Here is a 15994-nt window from a genome sequence, read left to right on the forward strand (position 1 = left end):
TCTGTCAAACTGGGAATTGGAATCAAAAACACTTTCACAACTACTATGAATTCAGAAAATTGCCATGAGGATTGTTTGTTCCTGATTTTTGGTAAAGACCTGGTTTTCCTGCTAATTAAAACGAGAAAAACGATATGCCACACATTTAGAGTGTGAAACAATTGATTACTGTAATATTTAAGAAGAGAGAGAAGAAAAATAGGTGGACAATATTTAAAAAGAAAAGGCAAAAAAAATATTTTTAATGTATGATGAAACAAAAAAATATGGTGAAAATGATTAAAGTTGATGGGTCCTATGAATTTTCAATTTCTCTTTTCTTCAAATTTTTCTCTCCAAAATTCTAATAATTATCACCAATAGGAAACATAAACAGACTACGCTCTTAATCTCAAAAAATAAAATATCAAAAATTTTTTACTTTTAGTTCTTAGATTCGTATAAAAAAATATATATTCTACATACTCTTTTAATTTAATATAATTTTAATCACATCCAATAATTAAAAACAATTCATGAACAATACTTTCGTTTGAAATTCATCCGGAGGAACAAAAAAAACTTCTCCTAAAAGTCAATATAAATAAAAATAAAATCAAAAGTGCTAAAGTGATGGGAACGTAGACCAACCTTTTTCAATATCCTCTTTGGCAACTCCGCCTTGATGGATTCCTCTATTTCTTCGACATGAGATTATTTGTTTTTTTTGCCCAAAGCATTATATGCTCTGGGAAAAAGCTTCCCTCACAAGTGAATGATTCTTTACAAGCACACATGATAGGATTGATTGAATGATTCTTGCAATTAAAATTTCCTTTAAAAAAAAAAAGCATTGTTTTGTTATCATAAACATGTTATCATAAACATTGAAATGATTCTTGCAATTAAAATTACCTTTTTTATATTTTTGAAAATATCTTTCTATTTTTAGGGTCACTATCTTGTAGTTTTAAGGAATATAATGTATAATATGCATGCATTAAAATATCATCAAAATAATTGTTCACATGGTCAGGCACAAGCCAGCAACAACTGAGTGGGGACCTAAGTGTGTTATACTTTATAATTTTATAAATAAATAAAAAAGTGTGTTATAAAAAGTTCTCACTATGATTTAAAAAATTAATCTTGTAGTCCTTATTAAATTTTTATCTTAACTATTAATTTCAATTGATGTAAATTTTTATCTGTTCAGCATATTAATAATCGAGTGTAATAATTCCGAGACTAAAAATGAAAATCACACATTAATAATCGAGTATAATAAGGACCCGTTGAACTAACACTTTTTTTTTTTTTTAGGAATACTGACACATTTTCATAACAATTGAATAGTCTGAATTCTTTTAATAGATGATAAAATATATACTTATAGTGAAAGTACTGAAATAATAGGAAAAGAAATGAATATGAAGTAGGAATTAGAATCTTTTTAATATTAGCCATTAAGATTGCTTGTTCTTGGTCGTTGATAAGACATTTTTGTTCCTAGATCAAATGAGAGTGGCGATCTAACATATATTCAAATGTGAAACAAGCAATTAGAATAAAGTTTAAGAACCTCAGTCCGATTCTCCGCTAGTGTTTTTACTTGGTAAACTTTACCTTTGTTGAATTATTGGAATGGTAACAAACAACTATTTTATATGAGAAAATTGTTGAATTTATTTTTAGAGTGCATCAGTTTTAATTTTTACCCTTTACTCTTGATTAATACCTTACTAATAAAGTGATTTGACTAAAAAAAATATTAATTAAGAATAAAAAGTAAAAATCCAGACTCATTATCTTTAAGAGATATTTGTCTCTTTTCTCTTTTATTATATTGACATTGCATTCTAGATTACATCCTAATCTTCTAGATTAAGTTACACTATAGATTAAAGAAATACAAATCTAACAAAAACCTGACCCTTATAGTGCTAAAAAGATATTTATAGAACCTATAATTTCTCTTTACAATGTTATGGCCGAAAAAGAACGTCTACAGTAGGGCATAAAAAACCTATTAATATGGCAACATTCTAAACCAGTAAATCACATTAATATAAAATTATTTTTTAAAAAGTATGTTAGCTTAACGGAATTTGACGAAAATTTAACGGTTAGAAAATATTTCTACAACCACACATTTACCCTCTAAACTTATAAGGTTTTAGTAACTCACCTTTTGAATTCTAATTTTGATAACTAACCCTCAAATTTATAAAATTACAGGGATTTACACCATCTCAATAAATATTGTGTTAAATTAGTGATGAAAATGTGCGTTCGTCAACAAATTTCGTCTCAATTCAAATCGTGACATAAATCTTTTGATTACCCGACTCTCAATCCCTTAAAAATGACAACAAAACAGATTTAAATTAAAGGGTCATACTACAATGGTTTTTCAAATTAGGGGATAAATTATGAAAAATAAAAGTTCGATGGGCAAATTGTTCAAACCATTTATGTTGAGGAGCAAATGTGCACAATTCTTGAACTGGAAGTAATGATAAGCTCGAATTAGTAACTTTTTTTAACAAACGACGTCAATTTCTTTGGGCTCCACCAAATGATTAAACAACGACCCAACTTTGTCGTCGACCATTTTTCTTCGTAGTCACTTCTCGGTCCGCCCAAAAAGAAGGACAAACCCGCCTTCTCAGTCACTTCCACAAAGGTGATATCTGGCAGAGAAGCTCACTGCCAACCCCACCTGATCCCAATTTTCAGAGAGTTGTCTCTTGGTAAAGGTGGGACTCATTTTATTAGAAAAATTAGAAAAAGAAAAAAGAATTAAAAAGACGGGACTCATGTTTATTTTAGTTAAGGGAAAATGGTTCTTTTATCATAACTTACATTTTTTTCAGAGACTTTTTTTTTCGGGCTTTACTCTTTTTTAAAAATATTAATATTTTTTATTTTTTAACTATTAAATATATATTAATATTTTTTAATATAGTTTAATTTTAATTAAATTTAACAGTTAAAAAAAATAACGGTATTTAAAAAAAATCTTTTTATTTATACAAATTACGTAATAAAATTTTCCTTAAATAAAGATAAGTCGAAAGAGAACGTAATAATTACATAACTTCATACGATAATTTTTGGGAGACATCGAAACATCCTTAAACATTAAAAAAATAATAATAATTACGTTTTTTTTCTTAGAATTTTTATATTATTTTTAGGATAAATAATTAACTTTAAAAAAGAAAAAGCAAGCGTTGGATAAAACTTGAGAGGAGAGAGATAAGTAAAAGTGAAGGGTGGAAAAAGTTTGAAAAAATTGTTAAATTTACTTTTAAAATTTATGAATCTAAATTTCTCTCTCTTATTTTTTACTAATATTATTTTCAATAGTATAATTATTTAATTAAAAATTTTTAATTTAAGAAATGAAAATTCAGAATCACTCAAAATATTTTATTTAATTTTTTTTTTTTGGCTTGAATCCCAAAAGCTTATTTTCCTGATTATATAAGCAATGGGACCGCATTTCCAAAAGGTTTGCAGACGTTGAGTTGAGGTGTGTCATCTGACGCGGAGTTGTGCCGAGCTTCCCTTTCTCAACGTAGCCAAATATCATTCCAAAAATAAAATAATAAAATAATAAAAACTTCCCTGATGGCTTTGAAAATGTTAGTTAGGGTGTTTAGGGTTCAAATTACACGAATTAAAGGTCAATTTACAATCTAATTTTTTTATTGTAGATTAGAAAAATTTTAATATGTAATTAAGTCAAAATTTTTATAATTTAATTTAATTAATATGATTAGATTAAATTATGCAGATTAAATAAATTGGCGGATTTGATTAATGAACCGTCCATATGCTTTTACCGCGTGCTCCTGCGAACATTGATGGAGTTTCTACGGTTCAACACGTGTCATCTGCTTCAATGGCTTTTCTGTAATTCGATGAGACTGACTTCTTTTTGCACGGATACTTTTGTCTAATTTTCATTTTTATTGTTATTTTCTTTTTTTTTTTGTAACTTCTCAGACTTTTCCTTTTTTTCCCTAGTCAAATTCTCCATTTTCTTTCTATTCTATCTTCATTTTCTTCTGATTCTATCGACATTTAATGAACATTTAATTCATAAATTTAAAATTATTTTTATTTTATGTGTATTTTTTATAAAAAATAAAAATTATAAAAAATTATAAATTATTATTTAAAATCAATAACGAATATAAAAAATAAATATTTTATTTTTCCAAATCTTCCTTTTGTTTTACACTTTTCCCCCTGTTCCTTTCTTTGATCTTCTTCTTTTCCGTATTCCTTGTGTGTGTGAGCTTAACAAAAACCTTTCCCAAGGTCCAAGGTTTAGTTGGAACTTGTACGGAAAAGAAAACTGACTCTAACGATAAGAAAATTAATATTATAAAAAATTATAATTTTTTATAAAAAAAATTATAAAAAATTATAAATTATTATTTAAAATTAGTGACGAATACAAAAAATAAACATTTTATTTTTCTAAATCTTCCTTTTGTTTTACACTTTTCCCCTTGTGCCCTTATTCCTTTCTTTGATCTTCTTCTTTTCCATATTCCTTGTGTGTGTGAGCTTAACAAAAACCTTTTCCAAGGTCCAAGGTTTAGTTGGAACTTGTACGGATACAGGTCCCACTACAATTATTCTCAAGAAAAAACAATAATAGTTGTTAGACTCTCCTGTCTTAATTCGTTGTCGTTGACAATTAAAATATGATTTATTTAGTCCTTCAACAAAAAATCTCTTACTACTGGGTATTATTGTACTCGCTATTAGGAACCGACACGTATAGAAGAGTAGCGTACTGGGAGTATCACAATGGCGCGTAGGCTTCATTCGCTTAAGGTGCATAAGCCAAGAGGTTTTTCATCGGCAAGTATTCCGTTGCTCACTGTATATATTTATTTTAAGGTAAATTACACAAGTCGCATTCCAAACTACTGCATAATACATCTCAAATTTTTAATTTTAATAAATTACGCATTAAATTTTAGAATCAGTTAAAATTAAGGTATAATAGTCTAATAAATGTTATTAAATTAACAATTTAAAATATGAGATTCGTACATAAAAAAAAAGATCATCATTTTTCAAAACTATCAATTTGATAACGTTATCTACAATTGACCTCAATTGCAACTAATTGTAAAATTAAAGGGTCAGTTTGTTAAAATTATAAAGTTCAAGATGTAATGTGCAAATACTGAATAGTTTGAAGTGCAATATTGCAACTTACTCATTATTCTATTATTATCTTTTTTCAAAGAGAGTTTTCTTTTAACTATTTGGATTCGGTGATACCTTCCTTTTAATGGCCAATAGCATGTCGTCATTCACATAAAGATTTGCTCCCTGTGTTCGCTTTTGTGGTGACAATTTTACCCTTAAGCTGTCTTATGATCCGTTTAGCTTATTAATACGAATTGAGATGTGATTTTATGTGATAATTTTTTACTATAATAAAAAATTAGATGTGAATATTTTTTAAAATTTTTACTGTAACAAAACTCGAATTCTAAATTTAAATCGGTAAAATGAACGTACCTAAATATTCATGCATTTTCGTATTTTATTTTTATTTTTTCTTTTGTTTAATATATGTGTTTGTGCATAAGCAATGATCACCACTATTCTTTCTTCTTCTTTTCATTTTACTTTTTTTAATTTTATAGAATGTGTTCATCAATATTCACTGTTGAAGTTTTAGCAGTGACTAATACCTCCTAACTTTGGAGGATCAAGTATGGCAAGTGTAAATCAAGTTATATGAGAAATTATGCTTAGAATGGAGAGTTTTCTTTAGTTTTACAAAGTTAATTAACATTAATGATAGTCATCTTTGTTGACGTTGAAAATTCGTTAACTCAAATTAACTAGCTGTAAGGGATATTTATGTGCAAATCAACGAATTATAAATGTAGAAAATAATAACACATTTATTTATAGAGGTTCAGTTGATGTAATGTCTACGGCCTCTTTAAAGCTCTCAATTTTTACTATATCAGACTTTATTTATTTTACATATTTACTTAATCTGATGTGATTTTAACTATATCGATAATTTAGAAATTGACCTTATTAATAAAAGACGCCACTGAAAAAGTCCTTATCATAATATCATAATAGATACAGGATGCCAACTTGATTATTTTAAAAAATACATATAATAAATTAAATTTTTCCAAGAAAAGGAAAGAAATAAAAAAGAGAAACATGCCATCTAAAGAAGCGGAGCCCACTAAAAACACGATTAAGATCTTTTCCTGAATATCCGGTGGTTTCTGGTCTTAGCCAACGAACGATATCTTTAACATCTAAAAAAAAAAGATTTTTTGCGAATAAATTTACTTCTCAATTAGCATTTATATTTAATATATATAAATATTAAAGAAACCAAGGGTAAAACCGTAAAAGCAGAAAAAATCCTGTCTGTCGTTTATCTTTCCACGTCCGCGCTTTTCAAATTCTCAGAAAGCCTGTCGAACCAACAATAGCAATAGCGTCATTATGGGACTACAGCCTACTAACCTGATACTGCTAGAGCTATATTTTTATTACTTATTTAAAATTTACGCATTTTCTCTCCAAAATTGTGCTTTTTTTTTTTAATTTAGTAATTTATTTCATAACTCATATTATATTAATATAATATTTTTTTAAAAAAATTTAAATTTAATTTTTTTTACAGTATTTTTTTACACACAATTCAAAACATGATTTAAATTATTCAAATAAACATTAGCCTAAAATAATTTAAAAATTAGTATAATAAAAGAGCTCTGGGAGAAAAAATAATTAGTAAATAAGAAACTTTCTTAGTAATATAGTTATATTAGAGATTAGAGATGCTTTTTCTTTTCTTTACTCTTGTTTTTTTTTTACTTATTAGAGAAATGATAGATTTTAATTTTTTTATTAAATTATATTTTTTTAATTTTTACATAATTTATATGAATTTAATAGATAAAAAAATTAACCTATCATATTAAAAAGTTCATATTTATTATTAAGAAAAAAAAACTATATATGCAAAACGTCCGATTTCCATATTTGTATGCCACAAAAATGTCAGAACATGAACTAGGCTTTACAAATGCAATAAGGAAAAGGCAAGTGCCTTATGCTTATTCACCAAAAAAAAAAAAAAAAAAAAAGAAACATGTACCTTGGGAGATAACAAGTTTGTCTCGTACGATTATACACATTTTTACTGTGTATACAATATATACATTGGTTAAAAGGGTGAAAATATAGATTAGCAAAAAAAAGGGTAAAAATATAATTAGGGCCCGTTTGGCGTTTAGTTTACTAATTCGAGTTGAGTTGTGATTTTATGAGAAAACTTTCTATTATAGTAAAAAAATTAGATATGACTGTTTCTGATAGCTTTTTACTGTAATAAAACTTAAATTCTAAACTTGAATCGGTAAAATGAATAAAGCTTATGTTATTTTGTTAACAATGAATACTTTCTTTAAATTCTGATTTTTTAAATTAGGGCCTGTTTAGTTCGTTGATTCGAGTTTTTAATCCGAGTTGAGATGTGACTTTATGTGAGAACTTTTTGTTATAGTAAAAAAGTTAGATGTGACTATTTTTAAGAGTTTTTTACTGTAATAAAATTTAAATTATAAACTCGAATCGATGAAATGAACGGAGTTTTACTATGTTTAAGAAAAGACCTTTTATCTAGTGTACGTTTAGTTCATATATTTAAAATTATGATTTAAAATTATTCTTATTTTACATATATTTTTTATAAAAAAAATACTATAATAAATTATGAACTATAATTCAAATCATGACATGAATCTCTATTCTAAATGCACATGCACGCCTAATGTTTCAATCCGAGGCGTAAGACAATCATATTAGGTAAATAAATTATATAAATATAACATAATTTTATGAAAATAACTCTTCGTAAATGATTTTTATGACCCCATTAATTTTTTTTTGAAAATTTTAATTTCAAAAACAGCGTCGGCCCATCTCCCAAGTCTCGTTCTATAAGTATGGTTCTCTCTCTCTCTCTCTCTCACACACACACATACACACAACTCTCGGAAGCGCGCTCACACACTGTCATCAGTCCTCTGCCACTCGTCCCCTCTCTCCCTCTCTCCCTCTCTCATTCGAAACATTCTTTTCTCTCTGTTTCATTCCTTCGTTCCTAAGCAAGAATCGCCGAAAATGTCTCGTCGCGGTGGTGGTCGGCGACAGGATTCTCGCCGCGATCAGCCCCCACCCTCTTCCCCTTCCCCGGCAATTCACCGCGGTGGCGGCGCCGCTGGTCGTGGACGAGGTCGCGGAGGTCCAGCGCCGGTGACCCCGCAGCCGCCGCCTGCTCGGCCAGCGGCCGTTGCACCCACTCCGCCTCCTGCTCGGCCAGCGGCCGCTGCACCAACTCCGCCTCCTGCTCGGCCAGCGGTCGCTGCACCAACTCCGCCGCCTGCTCGGCCAGCGGTCTCTGCACCAACTCCGCCGGCTCCTCAGGCCTTGGCGACTCCATCGGAGGCTTCTGCTTCTTTGAGCCGCGAACTTGAGCAGCGAGTTACATTGCGGGAGAGACCGTTGCCGGCTTCATCGAAGGCGGTGAGGCCTCCGGCGAGGCCTGGTTTTGGCAAGTTAGGGAGGAAATGCGTCGTGCGTGCTAATCATTTTCTGGTGAATGTCGCTGATCGCGATCTCTGCCATTACGACGTGAGACTTTTTTTTTAATTCTTTTTCCTGTATTTTCCTTTCTCTGTTTTGTATCTAGATTTGCCTTTATATCACGCCTTTTTTTAGTATTATTGATGTTTTTTTTGGATCACCTTCTGTTTTGTGATTAATTCCAGTATCTTGACTGTTCTTTGTTATTTATTTATTCATTATTTTCTTTCTTGTATTTTCCTTTGAAATGTGTTTTATGCATTTTCATTGTTCTGGTAATTTGTTTGGTTATGAACTTCCATTTCTTAAACGCTCTTATACGTTGTTTTTTTATTTTTTTTGGGTTTGCTTAGATACTGCTGTGGATAATTATCGCTTTGTGTTTTACCTCTTATATTCTTTTCACGATTTTGTTGGTTTTTAATTTCCTCTTTGCACGATCTCAATATTCCCGGCTGAGACGATTGCTTTTCTGACCTTTATATTTCCCATTATATTATGAAAGCAAATCAATATTTAGAATCGGTTTCTTTGTATATATATTTATATGTGCATATATGTTTACATATTTATGTATAAAAATTGATTTTTGAAATCCTTGTTCTTCATCGATTCATTTTTGCTGTTTTGTATCTGGGTTCGCCTTTTATATCGATATGATGCATTTTCTTCTCTCTGTACGTCTGTTTGCCCCTTTTTTGGACTTTTTGTTCAAATTCTCTTTCGTGATAAATGCAAGTATATTGACAGTTCATCTTCTCGCTTTGTTTTCTTTACTTCTCTCTGTTTTTTTGTTTTGTTCGTTTGTATTTTCCTTTTTGTTTTTGGCATTTTGTTCTACTGTCATCGCTCCTTTATTTCTCTTTTGTATGTATCTCTGCTACGTGCCTTTGGTTATGCTATTTTTGATTTATTTAGAACATATTCTTATGCATTTTCATGCTTCTGGTATTTTGTTCTATTTTAACTTCCGTTTCTGATAAGTGCAGTCTATTGGCTGTGTATACACTCTTTAGTGTTTTGCTTCATTATACATTTATATATATATATATATATATATATATATATATTTTTTTTTTTTTTTTTCTTTGCCGTTTGTTTGCTTTAACACACTTTAGATCAGTTGGTTTTTGACATTTTATACGTCTGTGCATCATGTTCTTTGTTTGACAATTTCCTATTAGCATAATCTTAGCATTCCTCTAGATAGGATCATTATTTGTGTGACCTTTACTTTCGTCATTTTTCCTCTGTGCTTTAAACTTTGTATATGGTATATTCATTTCAGTGGAAATTTTATCTTTATTAGCAAAAGAGAATTTTGGAATCTTAAATTTGTTTTCACCATCTCTGGCTCTATGACAAACCTTCATTACATGACCGTTTTCAGGTGTCCATTACTCCAGACGTGCCAGCGAAGAAAGTAAACAGGGATGTAATGAGTCAGCTTGTTCAATTGTATCGAGACTCGCACTTGGGTAAAAGGATTCCAGCTTATGATGGCAGGAAGAGTCTTTACACTGCTGGGCAATTGCCATTTGAATCGAAAGAATTTGTTGTTAAGTTGGCCGAAAATGATGGACGGGCCGGGAGTTCTAGTTCTAGTTCTAGGAGGTGCTATGTGTGCTTGAGTTAAATTTTTTTTTTCTTTTGTGTTTATTTATTTATGTGAATAAACTACTTTTTGTGATTTTTTTCTGTTTTCTCATTCTTGCTTGCTTCTTAACCTGCAGAGGGGAGCGTGAATTCAAGGTCACCATCAAATTTGCATCAAAGCCTGACCTGCATCATCTGCAACAGTTTCTTCAGAGAAGACAAGCAGATTGTCCGCAGGAGACAATTCAAGTTCTTGATGTGGTCCTCAGAGGCAAACCATCAGAACTGTAATATGATAGTTATATTTGTTCAAAATGCTCATAAGTTTTGTTCCTGTGGAAGTTTTGGCCTTGGAATTGGTTAACTATGGAGTGTTTTCAATTGTTTAAACCTTTTTATTTGGTCTTATGCAGCTATACTCCTGTGGGGAGGTCATTTTTTCATCCTACATTGGGTCCCACTGGTGAGCTTGGTAATGGTGTAGAATATTGGAATGGGTATTACCAAAGTCTTCGGCCAACCCAAATGGGCCTTTCTCTGAATATCAGTATGGCCTCCTTCTGCTCTTGTTTGGTCACATGCTATTTTAAGTTCGATACATATAAAGGTTTCCTCGTCGGATTAACAATTATTTTTCATGATCATTTTATCCAAATGCTGTAGATGTCTCCGCTAGGGCCTTTTATGAACCAATTCAGGTCACTGAATTTCTGAAGAAAAATTTCAATTTGAGAGATCCACGAAATCCTTTTTCTGAACATGAACGTATCAAGGTGCTTCTCTTAATTCGCTTTTTGAATGCATTATTATGTTACCAATTCTCCTCCTCTGAGCTGAAGTAGTAGACAGTACTTGGTGGTTCAGTCAGTTAATTTAATCGTGTCTTGTGGATTTGCTTTTTAAGTAGGTTGAATGCGGTGTGAATTTAATTATGTATCAGGGAGCCATTACGAGTCGTGATGACTATATGTAAATTGTTTTCTTCTCCGTATGAATTGTGTAAAGGACTCTGTTGCTTTCCGTAGTAGTTTTTGGTTATTACTTTGGAAGGGCTTGTTTCGCAGATATTGTTTCTTGTTGTTATGATGGTGCAAGAATATATCTTGTTGTTTAGTTCTTATACTAAGTTAAAGTTCAGAAGTTAGTTTGAATTCTTACGTATCAATTTTCACAGGTGAAAAAGGCATTGACAGGGATCAATGTAGAAACCAACCACTTGCCACATGTGAAAAGATACAAGATCAGTGGGCTATCCATGGAGCCATTAAACAGAGTAATGTAAGCAGTTCATATGTTTATAATGGTACATTTATGCTTGACAATTAATTTAAGTCTTTATGTACTTCTAGTTTACCTTCCTCTTCTAACCTGTGCAAAAACTTTTGGTTCTCCAGGTTTACTCGTGATGACAACAGAACACAGTCTGTTGCTCAATATTTTCGTGAAACATACAATTTCCAACTCAACTATGCGGCTTGGCCTGCCATCCAAGTTGGAAGTTCAACAAGGCCCATCTTCCTCCCTTTGGAGGTTACTGGTTATTCTTTAATTTTAATTCTGTTCCTTTATAATCTTGATATATGCACTATTCTTTTCAAATTTTCAAGGTTATTTTTCTGCAGGTTTGCAAAATTGTTCAGGGACAGCGATATTCAAAGAAATTAAATGAGAACCAAGTATCCAACCTCCTTCGAGCAAACTGCCAACGCCCTTTGGAGAGGGAAGAAACCATAAAGAGGACTGTTAGGCACAACAATTACAGTGGTGATGGTCGTGTTAAAGAATTTGGCATGCAAGTAAGATTGGAAATGGCAGAGGTTGAGGCCCGAATTTTGCCACCTCCAACGGTACCAGAGTCCCCCTCTGTGTTTTGATACGTCATTCTTTGATCTGTTGTTACTAATTATATTTTTTTGTTCCTTTATTTTTTCCCCTTTTGTTTGACCCAAAGCTTTTATATCATGGCACCGGAAGGAATTCAACAGAGAATCCAAGGATGGGACAATGGAACATGATTGATAAGGTAAAATTTTTGTACGATAGTATCCTGTTGTTCATACTCCATTATTTTTAAGGCATAACATTTTCTTGCTCCTTTTAAAACCACGTATGAAAGCATCTTTGCTTGTTCATGAGCAAAATTTTTTTGTTTTGTTTTGTTTTTTTTGTTTTGTTTTACTTTTTTTTTTTTTTTTTTTTTTTTTTTCCAAATTAATGGATTGTTTTCTTTAGCCAGTTTTTGGGCGTAAAAAAAAAAAAAATTTTTGTTGCCAAATTACATTGCAAGTTGATTATCCTCGGGTAATGTAATTGTAGAAAATGGTGAATGGGGGTAGAGTGGACTCGTGGGCTTGTGTAAACTTCTCGCGGTGGGACTCAAACATGCTGCATCGCTTTTGTGAGGGATTGGTATCAATGTGTACGGCGAAAGGAATGGTATGGTTACAAATCTCATCTGTTGAGTAAAATTGCTTCCATGAATCTTGGTTATCGGTTTTTTGACCCTTTGGACAACTTGCCAGGCTTTCCAAACCAGGCCTGTAATGCCCATTTATTCAGCATCTCCTTTTCAAATTGAGAGGGCTCTGCTTCATGTTCATGAGCAAAGTAAGAAGGCACTTCAGCTGTTAATAGTTATCCTACCTGAAGCTAGTGGCTCTTATGGTGAGTTACATGATCTAGATTCAGATCGAGAGGTACCATTTTCACTTTTGGAGCTGAAATGTTATTTCCCCTTTTAGGAAGGATTAAGCGAGTTTGTGAAACGGAGCTTGGAATTGTCTCTCAATGCTGCAATCCGAAAGCAGCAGGAAACCCTAAGAGGCTGCAGCAGTACTTGGAGAATGTAGCCCTCAAGATTAATGTGAAGGTTTGGTTCCGTGAATTCTTCTTCATGCATCCTTTTGGTTGCCTTTTCTTAATATTTGAACCTAGGGCAAATACATTTTTCAGGTTGGTGGTCGAAACACTGTATTGGATGATGCTATTCAGAGGAGACTCCCCTTGGTGAGTGATAGACCTACTATTATCTTTGGTGCTGATGTGACTCATCCACAACCAGGAGAGGACTCTACTCCTTCGATAGCAGCAGTAAGTTTATTGTCTTCTATTCCATAGCAAGTTAATTGGATTTGTATTTTTGTCTTCTATTTCTTTACAAGGTCATTGGGTTAAATTCTGAATTTATATTCAAAGGTGGTTGCTTCAATGGATTGGCCGGAAGTTACCAAATACAGAGGACTGGTCTCTGCCCAATATCATCGTGAGGAGATAATTCAAGATCTGTATAAACAAGTTCCGAGTCATGGAGGAATGATTAGGTAAGGAATTACATGTAATTATTTTGAATACTATTTTTTCCCCATTTTCATTCTTTTTTTTTTTATTTGTTTGTTTGTTTTTTTGTTTTTTTTCTGTTTTTTGTGGCTTCAAATAGGGAACATCTGATTGCATTTTATAAATCAACTGGGCAAAAACCTCATAGAATTATATTCTACAGGTAGGTTTGTTTTACTCAACCAAATGTTGTTGCTCTTGCCATTAAAAAAATGATGCTTTTCATTAATGCTTTACTGAACCAGTTCTGTCTTGGCAGAGATGGTGTCAGTGAAGGCCAGTTCAGTCAAGTTCTTCTCTATGAGATAGATGCCATAAGAAAGGTATTCAATTCAAGATCACAAGTATACTTGTTCTGAGATTGTAGGATGTTCGGTACAGGAAATCACAACCCATGGTTGTTGTCATCCATGGGATCAGAAAAATTAGTATGGAATGATTATTTTATTTGTAGTATAACCATTGGCAACGATAATTTGTGGTTTTCTTTTTTCACCTTTCATTTACCTTCTGTTTTTCCAGGCCTGTCAATCTCTTCAGGAGGGATATTTACCCCGTATCACGTTTGTTGTTGTCCAGAAAAGGCACCATACGCGCCTTTTCCCGACCGACTACAGAAGCCGTGATAATACGGACAGGAGTGGCAATATAGCCCCAGGTTACATTTTAGTTGCGTTGAGATCACTAATTTCTATATTCTAATAGATTTGTTTTTTGGAATACTAATTTGATGGACTTTGTGTCTAGGAACCGTTGTGGACACTCATATTTGCCATCCCACTGAATTTGATTTCTATCTTAATAGTCATGCTGGAATTCAGGTAATAATTGTGTGATTTTGCAAAATGGAATCTTTTGTATTTAAAAGTAGCAGTTTGGAACGCCTTCAATTGTGTTCATGTTCCTTGTCAATGAGTAGTTTACGTTGTCTGAATATTGCAGGGAACCAGCAGGCCTACACATTATCACGTCTTACACGACGAAAACAGTTTTAGCGCAGATGCCTTGCAAGTTCTTACCAACAACTTGTGTTACACGTAATCTTTTCTTTGTATCCTATTATTTTGACTTTTTAGATTCTACTTGCTTTTTATGGGACAATGATCATCTTCTAAACATTGTTTCTCAATTCCTGGTGGGGGCTTCGCTTTTCAGGTTTGCTAGATGCACCAGATCAGTCTCGATAGGTTTGACATCCATCCTTTGGATTTCTCTGTTTCTTTATTCTTTCTCTTATTATATCAACTATCTATGCTTTCTACGATTCTAAAATACTAGACTGAGGATAATGTATTGTGTTTGCAGTGCCGCCTGCTTACTATGCACATCTTATCGCATTTCGTGCTCGATACTATATGGAGAGTGAAAGTTCTGATGCGGCTTCTTCAAGTGGTGGAACTCGGGGTGGTGCGGGCGTGGTCCGACCACTTCCCGTGATAAAGGACAACGTCAAAGATGTCATGTTTTATTGTTGAGCGAACCTCAACAGTTGGTGGATATTTTTGAAAGAAACTTTGCTGTCCCTCTTTTGTTTTAAGATTTGGTAACACTGGACAAAAATGTAAATGCTGAAACAGCCTTTTGGTATACCTGTTTAAAGCATATTCTGGTACAGGATTTACAGGTCGAACTCTGCTGCAAGTGCAGTGATGAAACAGCTATTTTGGTACTCATGAAATGTTATTATGCTCATAGGTTTAACACCACTAGAAGTGGAATGAAGAAACAGCTTTTTGGTGCTTATGACATATAATTTTATGTTCATACCCGTTCCCCTCTCCCTTCTAAAGAACAGTATTTAGTTAATATTTTTAAGTAGACAATTGATTTTAAGAAACCTTGAAAACTTTTAAGCGCGTTTGGAACTCATTTTAAAATGATTTTATTTTTTAATAAAAATAAAAATGTTTTTAATCTTAGACACAAATCATTTTTAAAAATGTGTTCGGTAGTTTTATTAAGAGATTATTTTTAGTATAAAAAAATTCATTAATGTCTCTCTTGTTGAGAGACGAGAATAAAAAATAAAAAACGATTAAAAATCGTTCTTCATTTATCTCTTATTTTACACTAAACAAAGAAATCGTTTCATTTTCATTTTTTGTCTTTATTGCACCAAATGTCGTTTTGAAAATGTTTTCTTTTTTTTTCTCAAAAAACATAAAAAATAAAAATGAGATCAATTTCAAACACGGCTTTTACTTTTTTTGTGTTTCCTAGACAACTCAAAAGTATAAAATTATAAATAAATAAAAAACAAAAACAAAAAACTGCAGATTTTGAACATTTTTTCTTGGTACACAATGAAAGAACCCGACAAAACAAACGACAAGGCCCGAAGAAGAAAATTCCAAAAAGAATAGTTAGGAATTTACAAGAACGGATAAACCTTAACTAACATGTTACCACTCTTTTA

The 15994-nt window shown here is 32.0% G+C and overlaps 1 protein-coding gene across 1 annotated transcript; it reads left to right on the plus strand.

The window, feature by feature from the left end:
• Nucleotides 1-8050: 8050 nt before the first annotated feature.
• On the plus strand, nucleotides 8051-15321 carry LOC21397231 (protein argonaute 5). The gene is made up of 21 exons (XM_024168034.1): nucleotides 8051-8694; nucleotides 10037-10260; nucleotides 10380-10529; nucleotides 10656-10789; nucleotides 10906-11015; nucleotides 11417-11520; nucleotides 11637-11772; nucleotides 11865-12089; nucleotides 12194-12265; nucleotides 12559-12678; nucleotides 12765-12906; nucleotides 12984-13111; nucleotides 13195-13332; nucleotides 13438-13562; nucleotides 13679-13741; nucleotides 13838-13901; nucleotides 14101-14236; nucleotides 14326-14399; nucleotides 14521-14615; nucleotides 14734-14765; nucleotides 14884-15321. The coding sequence occupies exons 1-21, from the start codon at nucleotides 8185-8187 to the stop codon at nucleotides 15051-15053; spliced, it is 2952 nt and encodes a 983-aa protein (XP_024023802.1). The 5' UTR covers nucleotides 8051-8184; the 3' UTR covers nucleotides 15054-15321.
• Nucleotides 15322-15994: the final 673 nt, after the last annotated feature.

This window comes from Morus notabilis, unplaced genomic scaffold (genome assembly GCF_000414095.1).
Source record: "Morus notabilis unplaced genomic scaffold, ASM41409v2 Scaffold1460, whole genome shotgun sequence".
NCBI lineage: Eukaryota > Viridiplantae > Streptophyta > Magnoliopsida > Rosales > Moraceae > Morus > Morus notabilis.

Coding starts and splice junctions, on each gene's coding strand:
- LOC21397231 (XM_024168034.1), top strand. CDS start 8,185: ATGTCTCGTCGCGGTGGTGGTCGGCGACAGGATTCTCGCCGCGATCAG. Junction 12,266..12,558: donor AATGGAACATGATTGATAAG/GTAAAATTTTTG, acceptor ATGTAATTGTAG/AAAATGGTGAATGGGGGTAG. Junction 12,907..12,983: donor TGAAGCTAGTGGCTCTTATG/GTGAGTTACATG, acceptor TTCCCCTTTTAG/GAAGGATTAAGCGAGTTTGT.